At 43.2% G+C, this 11104-nt stretch overlaps 3 protein-coding genes across 4 annotated transcripts in view; all 3 read right to left on the bottom strand.

The window, feature by feature from the left end:
* LOC119492980 (actin, non-muscle 6.2-like) overlaps positions 1-11104 on the bottom strand; it is an 840607-nt gene that overhangs the window by 62371 nt on the left and 767132 nt on the right. The window lies entirely within an intron of this gene.
* The window catches only part of LOC119492997 (L-rhamnose-binding lectin SML-like), a 301994-nt gene that overhangs the window by 157118 nt on the left and 133772 nt on the right, over positions 1-11104 (bottom strand). The window lies entirely within an intron of this gene.
* LOC119493204 overlaps positions 1-11104 on the bottom strand; it is a 90956-nt gene that overhangs the window by 2710 nt on the left and 77142 nt on the right. Inside the window, exons 14-15 of the mRNA XM_037778353.1 lie at positions 9001-9060; positions 123-1310 (exon numbers count right to left, since the gene is read on the bottom strand). Coding sequence (XP_037634281.1) covers positions 123-1310; positions 9001-9060 — 1248 coding nt within the window. The remainder of the gene's footprint in view (positions 1-122; positions 1311-9000; positions 9061-11104) is intronic.

Raw genomic sequence — 11104 nt, 5'->3', positions numbered from 1 at the left:
ATAAGAAGAAGACCTGGTGTTACCTTAAATGTTGACTTGTTACTACAGTACACTGTAGGCCCAAGGCTGTGATGTAGAACATGGTTTAGGACACTGAAAACAGTTAAATTCAAATTACTTACACGTTATCTCATTCTTCTTTTTCAGCCTCTCAAGTTCACCTTGTTGCATGTTGATGTGTTTCTCTTGTTGTAAGACCTTTTCCATTTGTGCACGAGCAAATGTTTCCGTTGTATAGCAGTATGGTTCATTTTTAGATTGACTATTGTTTTCCACATCTTCCAACAGCTCTGGGATCTGCTGCTGGTCCTTGATGTTGAGAACAACATATCTTCCTCCACAACTCTGACAGAGCTCCTGGATCTCCTTGCTTTCCTTCAGGAAGTTAACATCTTGAGCTGTAGGATCTGACTCCACAGTGAACAGAATCATGGTGAAGTCATTGACTGGAGAGCTGAATGTGTTCTGGATGGTCTTTAACTCTCCCTTGTCTTCATCAGTGAGGGGACCCACAGGTAGGACCAGGATGAAGGCATGGACGCCCTCAGGATCACAGAGGGAGATACACCTGAATGATTCCTCCATCACTGCCTCCTGAGGGTTTCCATACAAGGCAGGAAGCTCCACCAGAGAAACCCGACGTCCCCACACCTCTCCCTGATGTTTAACACACTCTGATGAGCTGGAGACTGGATGAAGCTCTGTCTGACCTAAAATGGCCTTGGCTGCTGAAGTCTTCCCTGCTCCTCTCCTCCCACACAGAACCAGGTTTACAGCTGGTTTCATGTGTCCAGACTTTGGTCTGATGATCTCTTCAGTGAAGGTGAGGAAGGTTTCTTTGTTTTCACGCACAATGTTTTCAATCTTCTCCATTAACAGTGTGTGGTTCATTTCGACCACGCTGTAGTGTCTTCCTCCACAGTCTTTAAGGAGCTGACGAACAGTGACACTCATTTCACTCCCCTCATGTGTACTGATGACCATTGAGTGTTTAAACGCATCTTGACCAAACAAGCTCAGAATGAACTTCAGTGTTTGTTTGTTCTTCTCTGTGAACTCAGAAGGCTTCACTAACAGCAGGAGGACATTTGGTCCAGGACGACAAAGACTGATGCACTTCTTTATCTCTTCTGTGACTGCTTCCACAGACAGACTGAAGATGTTCTGAGTTTTCACCAATGTTAGAGGATTTCCTCTCCACTGTCCATCGGCAACCTCACATTGCTTGGTTATTTTTCTCTGAGCGATGAAGTTGCACAGCATTGTCTTTTTGTCCTTTTTTCCAAACATCACAATCCTGAGTTGACATGCTATGAAATCACAAAGACAAAAATAGTTATAAGATGATTCAGATGAGCACATTCTCATCACTCATCAATTCATCACTTTTGCAATTCGTCATTAATTTAAGTATATGAACCATAATTTTCCATGGTACTAATACCTAAATTAGCATACCTGTCTGGAATAGTTTGCTCATTATAAGTTTTTTTAAGTAAGCAACATTATTGCCATCTCACTTGATGCAATTATCCGCTCCCATGGTTTCTCATACCACTGCTATGCGGACGATACCCAACTCTTTCTATCATTCCCGCCAGAAGACACTACAGTCTCGGCACGGATCTCACTGATATCTCTAAATGGATGAAAGAACGCCACCTTCAGCTCAACCTATCTAAGACTGAGCTCCTTGTCATCCCAGCCAGTCCCTCTACACAACCACAGATCAATATCCAGCTTCGACCAACCAAACTCATACCCACAAAGTCTGCCTGGAATCTGGGTGTCATGATTGACAGTGTTGCATTACTGCTACTGTATGTATCTGGACAATAACAACATGTGATTTACTTACACTGGTGGGACGGGGTATATTTTCTGGGAACTTTCACCTCTATGAAAGAAACACTCATGTTTGTACATTTGATTTGTTTCGCTTAAACTCGTCTGTTGCATCCTGCTTAGATTGTCTGGTTCGTTACTGAAGTAGTTCATCAGTCTGGTTGTCTCTGTGTGTTGTGCGCTACTGTGTTTAACTTTACACTCGTTAGCCTGGAGCTAACTTCGCCGGAAAAAGGGCTCAACTGTATGGGACTGTCGGGTCTTTTCTGTGCTCTCAGAGGCTGGATACTCTGATTTGGCATGCTTACACACCCCTGATCAATGCTGTCTGCTGACTATCCTGCCTGCTCTCCTGGTTTCCAAGTGATTCCTGTGGTTTACCGCTAACACGGAGGTTGCTCCGTCACAGTACGCGGTCACTGCCCACCGGCTAACCTGCTGCACGTCCCGGCGGCGTGTTTTGGTCTCCCCGCCCGGGTGAAGCCTGCAGCTCTGTGGCTACAGCCAACACACTCGACCCCTCCACCTCTGCCTGGCTGGCTTCGTAGCCTCATCATCATCAGGATTACAAAACTGTTGGATTACAGTGTTTCAGAACTCTCCACACCATCATGTTGGTCATCAAACTCCTCATCTGGATCATTCTGTGTTTCACCGTCAAAAGCGCCACCCTGCCGCTGAAATACTCTGCAACGGAGCTGTTGTCTCTCCGATCCCACTACACGATCCCTCCAGCTCTGTTTGCTCATCGTGACATCCTCAAACGACCCAGATATGTGCATCGTGGATCACGTCGGAACTTTCAGTACACTAAGCACAATAACAACACAAGCATTTGCTTGTTCTGGTCCACTGAGCCTCGCCCCCCTCGCACTGCCACCCGTACTGTCAATCACCGTGTGTTATCCCCCCTGCATAAAGCAGCCACCTATGCACCACTTGATGGTTTAAAACTGGCTCTTTATAATATCAGATCTCTCACTAGCAAGGGTTTGCTGGTTCATGAGTTTATAATGGACAACAAGCTGGACTTTTTATGCCTCACTGAGACTTGGCAACAGCCAAACGACTTCTCCCAGCTTAATGAAGCTGTCCCACCTGGTTTTGCATATATTAGCAGACCTCGTGCATCCGGGAGGGTGGGTGGTCTTGCTGTGCTCTATCGTGACAGCATGAAAGTCAGTCCAGTCACCATCCCTCATCATTCCACTTTTGAATGTTTAGCTGTAAAACTCACAGGCTCCACACCCATCATCATTATCACCATCTACAGACCACCAAAGCCCTCTGCCCTCTTTCTCACTGAACTTTCAGCATTATTAACCTCTGTGTGTGCCATGTCCCATACTGTCATCCTTTTGGGTGACTTTAACATCCATATTGACGACCCTTCCAGTGGTCTTACCAATGATTTCACCTCACTCCTTGAATGTCTCGATATCACACAACATGTCAATTTCCTGACCCCGTAACAAAGGTCACATACTTGATTTAATCTGCTGCACTGGTATCACCCCTCATAGCCTCACTGATGCCGACCTCCCCATCTCTGACCACAAACTTGTACTATTTGAGGTTTATGCCCCAATATCAAAAATAAAAGAGGACCATCTCCGTCAGAAACATTAAACACATCAACCCCACAGATCTCATCACCCTTATTAACTCCTCCCCCAATCCTCCCCCATCCTCCTCCCCTGCTGAACTGGTGAGTCATTACAATAACTGTCTCTCCTCGTCCATGGATACTCTGGCCAGCCTGAAAACCTGCACAGTCTCCTTCATCCACACCGCTCCCTGGTACACCGCTGACCTCCGCCATCTTAAAACCCCCGGTCGTCGACTCGAGCAGTTGTCCAAAAAGACTTGACTTTCAGTGCACATCCAACAATACAGAGAACACCTACACCTCTACAAGAATGCTCTCTTCACCGCCAAATCCTCCTACTACTCCAACCTCATCAGTACCGGTCAAGGTAACACCAGAACCCTCTTTTCAACAGTTAACCACCTTCTTCAGCCTCCGAGAACCCTCCCCCCAAATACCTCCACTGATCACTGCACTGCCTCTCTGCAATTCTTTGAAAACAAAATCAACACCAAAACTGAATTTATAACCAATGAAGAAGTCACAGCTTTTTTAAGGTGGACTTGGGAATGTGTCATCTGTCATCATCATGAAACTTGCACACTCACCAGTGACCCACACCTGCAAACACTGTCAATCTAAATGTTAATATACAGAAGAATAATTCTGACTCAGTGCAGTTTAACTCACTGTCGGGTAGCAGCCTATGGATGCTGCTGCTGCGCCGCCTCACAGGTTGCAGATCATCTGACACTATAAGGATACAGAACATCAATTCATTCACATGTAATCTTTAATTAAAAGAGACACTGTTTCTGGAAGAACAAATTGCTGTTGATTAGTTTTTTTATGTTTACATGTGTTTTTACTTGTCATAGTTAAATCAGCAGTGGGTAGAAATGGAGCAAATATGGTTAGTTCTTTCTATAATAATAATAATAATAATATTATATATTATATAACTATATTAATAATAATATAATAATAATAATAATATTTCTCTTGCTGGGCTTAAAGCGGAAGTGAAGCGTTCAACCAAGTTAAGCTGGTTTACTAAAAGGAGTTCCACTCTAATGGACTATTATAAAACAAACATGACAAATATAAAGCATTTAAAAGAAAATGTTTCATCTTTTGTGACAAGAGTGCCGCCATGTTCCAATACTCTAGCCTGTGACGTCACAAGGTTGGTTGGCTCGGCTGAGTTACACAGATACAACGGTTGTTCCAGGATGTAAAGATGAGTTTTACAATGTTTAAAGACAAGGACAAAACAGTCCATTTCATAAACTGATGCTGAAACGGAGATCATTAACGTTACTGCAGCGCTGGCTAGTGGCACTTGAACAGTCTGAATGAGACAGCAGAGGAGGAGAGACAGGTGATCAGAGAGGGGAGAGGACAGGAGATGGGGAGACAGAGACAGGTGATCAGAGAGAGGAGAGGACGGGAGATGGGGAGACAGAGACAGGTGATCAGAGAGAGGAGAGGACAGGAGATGGAGAGACAGAGACAGGTGATCAGAGAGAGGAGAGGACGGGAGATGGAGAGACAGAGACAGGTGATCAGAGAGAGGAGAGGACGGGAGATGGAGAGACAGAGACAGGTGATCAGAGAGAGGAGAGGACAGGAGATGGAGAGACAAAGACAGGTGATCAGAGAGAGGAGAGGACAGGAGATGGAGAGACAGTCAGATGGACTCAGTGCCTGTCGGAGGACTCTTTCAGTGCCTCTAGCCAGCGCTGCAGTAACGTTACTGATCTCCGTTTCAGCGTCAGTTTATGAGATGGACTGTTTTGTTCTTGGTTTTAACATTATAAAACTCATCTTTACATCCAGGAACAATTCAATAGTGTCCCCTCTTTTGTTTTCTTCTGTCCTGTGTCTCCTCAGTCTCCGTCTTTCACGGTCTCTACCGTTGTATCTGTGTAACTCAGCCGACCTAACCAACCTGGTGACGTCACAGACTAGAGTACTGAAACATGGCGGCGCTCTTGTCACCAAAGCTGCAGGACAGATGAAACAAAGCTCCTTTTTTCTTTTAAATGCTGACATTTGTCATATTTGTTATCTAATAGTTCATTAGAGTGGAAATCCATTTAGTAAAGCAGATTAACTTGGTTGAACGCTTCACTTCCACATAAAGGGGCTGATCTGTAACTGTAAGGATACAGAAATATACACATTATTTCATTCATTAATTAATCATTTCTTCCTCGTGTAATCTGATGGACATGCTTGGGACACTAACAACGGCACCATTCAAATGTGCAATTATTGTGTGTTTTTGCATTAAGAACTGTGATTTACCACTTCTCCTCATCTATGTTTCCACCTTGATCATACTGATCTTAGGATACATTATTGGTCTGACATTTAGAGGCAGAAGCTTCAAGTTTGTGGCAAAACCATCTGGTTAAACTACTTGAGTGTTTTTTACTTTATTATTTATTTATATCATTTATATGTTCAATGCTTTTGATTTTTGACTCACTGTCAGGTCGGTTGAAGTCAGGGCTGCTTCTGCGCTTCGGTTTATTTAAATCATCATCATCTACAAAAAAACAGAAAAAGTCCAGTCAAGCCTAGATATATATAATCCCTCCTGTTCACTACATGACAACAGTGGTGGTCTTTACTCGAGGTCTGCTTCCCAACCTGAACCTGACAGGTCTGGACAAAGTATCAGGCTAAAATCAGGGCCGCCGACAGCGGGAGGAAACTGGGTCAGTTGTCCTGGATGTAGATGAGGATATTAACTTGATTATTGCCCCTTTGAGCACAAGCATTGACACTCACAGTTATATGTGTACTGTAGCGTTCACTAGTGAATAAACATTACGAGCTACCTGGTGTCAAGAAATGTAACAGCACTAAAGGTTAAAACAAAACACAAACACAGGACAAAGTGACCACTATGGAAACTCTGGGAAATATGAGCCGTCACTACAGTATTTCAGTACGAAGCCTCGTTTTGATCCGCTCACGTTAAACGTTTGTGTGTTTTAATCTGGATCAATAAATAAAACTGAGAGAAAGTTGACCTCAGATGCATTAAAACACAAGAGAGGACCAAGAGAGTAAGAGAAGCATCCTGTGCTCCTCTCACATCTGACTTCTTCTACCTGTTTAGATTATTTTGTTCAGTGTTGTTGAAAACACAACGGACTAATGTTACACTATACAGCTGGCTGAGCAGGGACGACAACTGGTGAGAGAAACATCCACATTTAGTGTTTATTAACTTGAATTGTGTTTATGAAGAAATCAGTCATAATGTCAGATTAATCTGTTTAACTCTCTGTTTACTGTATCTCGACACCTGAGATCTGTACTACGAAGCAGGATTTGGCGTTAGCGAGGTAACTTCAGGGTTTAACCCTTCAGGGTTTTCCGTCATACGAAGGTGGTTCACTTCTTACCGGGGTAGATCACCATGGTAACTGATGCTGAACAGCTAACCTGCAGGTTATGTTCCAGATAAGAGATCAACTCGTATAAAAGCACCGCCTACTGACCAATCAGAGCTCAGTGCGGGGTTCGTATGGTAATATTACACACATACCAAGAAGTTTAAGTCATAATTAGACTAAAGACAACACAGTTTAAACTGACAGATGCAGGAAGGACAGCTGGATTTATGCTGTGGGTGTTTACTGCTTTGAATCATGTTTTTTTATTTATTTTTTTACTTGCTGCAAAGTCTGTTTCACACCGCCGGAGACGAGGACACAGCTGAGAGAAGGCTGAAATAGTCATACACGCCACATTGTAATTAATGGATATAATGAGGTGTAATCCATTCATCCTTTACATATAGTAATGCTATTTATATCTATATAACTATATCTATATCTGACTTTTGAGTGTTCCGTTAAAGGGACTGTTTGTAACTTTCTAAGCGTATAAATGTACCGGGTCGGGACACATGCGCGCTCGCGTTTGCGCGCTCGCGTGTGGCCGTTGCCTCTCCTCCTCTGCCTGCTTGCCTTCACTCAGACAGCGCGCGCGTTCTCGCGTACTCGCTCCACCTCTAGACGTGAACGCGCGCTCACTCCACACTGCAGAAGAGTTAGTTTAGCTCTGAGAATATCTAGTGAATGTTCAGTGGACGTTTGTGCAGAAATAACTGCTGCAGCTCCTCCAGACCAACAGAGGTTTCCCGTGTCTTGTGAAGTGACGGAGCTCCGCAGAGAGAAACCTTGTCATCTCGTTACCGACCGGGTGCCGGTGTCTCCCTGCTCACTCAGGCTGCGGGCGGAGACGACAAGTTACTCTGCGGAGCCCCGCTGCATCAGCTTGCGCTGAGGCAGGAAAAGCCAACACTAGGATCAGCATTTATTCATGGAGAGACCTTGGTCTGGTCAGCTAACATTACTGCCAAGCAGCTGAACTATAGAGTGATATTGTGCTTTTAGCTGACGTGTGTCGCCTCACTGTGTTGAGCGATGCTCCTTCATGTCTATTTAGAGCGCGCAAGCGAACAGGACGCTGACTTTAGTTGACTTAACGGCCACAGATGTCGCTGTTAACAAGCATTTCTGAAAGTTACAAACAGTCCCTTTAAGGGGACACATTTAAATAAATGAAATCTATAAAACAAAAATGTGATATCTCATCACTCTCTCTGTACATGACATCACTTTCTGTTTGTTCTGTTGATAGGATGTTTTGAGAATACGTACCAGTATCCATATATGAAGATTTAAAGCTTCCAACTATTCGATACAGCCCTAGAATGGTCTTATATTAGTAAGTTTCATATTGTGTTTACTGAATAGGAGGGCACTCAGTTTACTATTTGTCGCTGTCCATTGAGGGGTGTTGCTGAATTGACGTTGCCTTGGCATATTGTGAAGGGAGGGAAGGGACAGGTCTGTGGTCCTTGGCCAGTGGACCCTCTGCCTCCGCTGTCTCTCAATCCAGTTGTCAATCAACAACTCCATCTGACAAATGAAGCAGCTCTCCGCTCTGATCTGAACTCATCAGCCACTCCTGACTAACTTCACCCCGCCTACCACCACCTCCTCTTTCCAAAGCAGCAGCTGGGTTCAGCAGTCAGTCTGGTTCTCTCAATGAATCAATGAAGCAGGCTAAGATACTAATGGTATAAGGGATGCCAAACCGCAGCCATTTTCAGACCAAACAGTTCTGGGGACTCCTTGAGAGGAACTGTCCTCTGGGAAGCTCCCCCGAGAACTACATATCTCAAGGGCTTTTCTTTCTTTTCTGCGTGCGGCTTGTTCGCTATGTTTCACAAGCTCGCTTTTTAGTAATATAAAAATAAATAATCAACTCTGTTCCATGCCACAATCATATAAACTCAAGCAAAATAGCTGCCATGAAAGTACCTTTTGAAATTTCATTTAGAATTTGCTGTCGTTCTTTGGCTCAGTGGGTTTGTGCTCATGAACAAATTAACTTCTGGACTTCACTGTCGGTCCCTTTGTCCGTGTTTTCTTCCATTTAGTTAGTTACGAGCTGTTATCTGTGTTTTGGGTTGTCTGTTGTGAATCTAGATGTTAATATACAGAAGAATAATTGTGACTCAGTGCAGTTTAACTTACTGTGAGGTTGCAACCTTTCGTAGCTGCTGCTCCGCTTCCCAGGTTGCAGATAATCTGACACTATAAGAATACAGAACATTGATTCATTCACATGTAATCTTTATTAAAAGAGACATTGTTTGTGGAAGAACACATTGCTGTTGATTAGTTGTTTTATCTGTATATGTGTTTTTACTTGTCCTAGTTAAAGCAGCAGTGGGTAGAAATGGAGCAAATATGGTTAAAAAAGTTATTTCTATAAAACGGTCTCTATATCCTGACAGTAGTGCATGAGACAGGTAATCTGACAAATATCATGTGCCTCGGTGTCCTCCGGTGCTCCTAACGGCATCTGCAAGATTTCACACACCGGAGGAAAACAACCAATCAGAGCTGATCTGGAGCCTGCCGTCTCTGAGCAGCTGTCAATCACACGCAAACTCCGATCAAACGGTCAAACTAGGCAGCGCTGATCAAATATGCTTCGTTGATAACTTTGACTTTGTAACGGGAGTTTTGGTATGCTAATGTAACAGCACTAAAGGTTAAAACAAAACACAAACACATGACAAAGCGACAACTATGGAAACTCTGGGAAATATGAGCCGTCACTACAGTATTTCAGTACGAAGCCTCGTTTTGATCCGCTCACGTTAAACGTTTGTGTGTCTTAATCTAGATCAATAAATAAAACTGAGAGAAAGATGACCTCAGATGCATTAAAACACAAGAGAGGACCAAGAGAGTAAGAAAAGCATCCTGTGCTCCTCTCACATCTGACTTCTTCTACCTGTTTAGATTATTTTGTTCAGTATTGTTGAAAACACAACGGACTAATGTTACACTATACAGCTGGCTGACCTCACTTCGTAGTACAGACCTCTGTCTGTGTCACTGCCTGTGATGATGTCACATCCCAGGCACGAGCAAAATGCACGGCGAGCTATATTGTATGTCATTTCCAGTAAATATCACAATATAAAACGTGTTTTCTGTTTAAAAAGTAGGCTACAAACGTAGGAAGATAGCACGTACTAATAACCCATCTTTGAAGTGGTTACGTCTCCAGTCTGATCTGGAGCTCACAGCTGATCTGTGCGTGGTTTATTTACATGACGTAACAGAAGTGCATAGTTAACGTCTTCAGTGTGGACGGAGAGCCAGTTAGGACACGGTGTAACATGTGGACAGTGAGAGAAGACAGTGTGTTATCCACACTAATAAAGTCTGACTGGACTCACCAGGTGATGCAGTCGCCATGATGTCACTCTGCTGGAAACATCAGAGAAGAATTCACCTGGAGGGAAGAATACAAATAATGTAGCTTCTCTTAATTACTGACACTCAGACAGCCATAGTTCACTAATGAAGGAGTTTGGACAAACAATGAAGACTTACTTGTGTCAGTGTTGCTGTCTGCTGAAGTCAAAGAGCTCTGCGTCACCAACAGTCCTGTATAACATGTCAACATCATCACAATCACCAGACAAGAATAAAAACATCAACATACAGTTTATAGTTTAAGATGAAAACCGTCATGGTGGACAGTTTGATTTCATTTGGTTGCTCTTGAATATATTCTATTTTTAAGAGCAAAAGGGTATAAAAGGAACCACAACACACACAAGCACAAATATACAGTGTTGTAAAACCATTCTAAGATAAATATCATCATATAAAACATATTTAAACATTGATTCATTCCTCATCTGTGTTCTCTGTGCCCAAGAAATCACCTGTATCTTGTCTGAATGATTTTAGACCTGTAGCCTTAACATCAGTGATAATGAAGTGTTTCGAGCAACTGGTTAAGGCATACATAAATAACAACATATCTATCAATATTGACACATCACAGTTTGCATATGGGTCTAACAGAGCTGTGGATGATGCTGTTTCACTGGCTTTATATACCGTGCTAAAACATCTGGAGGGAAAAAACACATATGTCAGAATGCTGTTTGTTGATTACAGCAGTGCTTTCAATACAATCGTACCATCTCTTCTAGTATCTAAGCTGACAGACCTCGGCCTCTGTAATTCCATCTGCAGGTGGATACGAGATTTTCTGACATGCCGACTCCAGACAGTAAGAGGAGGAAACAGATACTCATCTACCACAGTT

Source organism: Sebastes umbrosus, chromosome 8 (genome assembly GCF_015220745.1).
Source record: "Sebastes umbrosus isolate fSebUmb1 chromosome 8, fSebUmb1.pri, whole genome shotgun sequence".
Classification (NCBI taxonomy): Eukaryota; Metazoa; Chordata; class Actinopteri; order Perciformes; family Sebastidae; genus Sebastes; species Sebastes umbrosus.
Note: the sequence above shows the minus strand (reverse complement) of the source record. Positions and strands in the feature narration are given on the sequence as shown.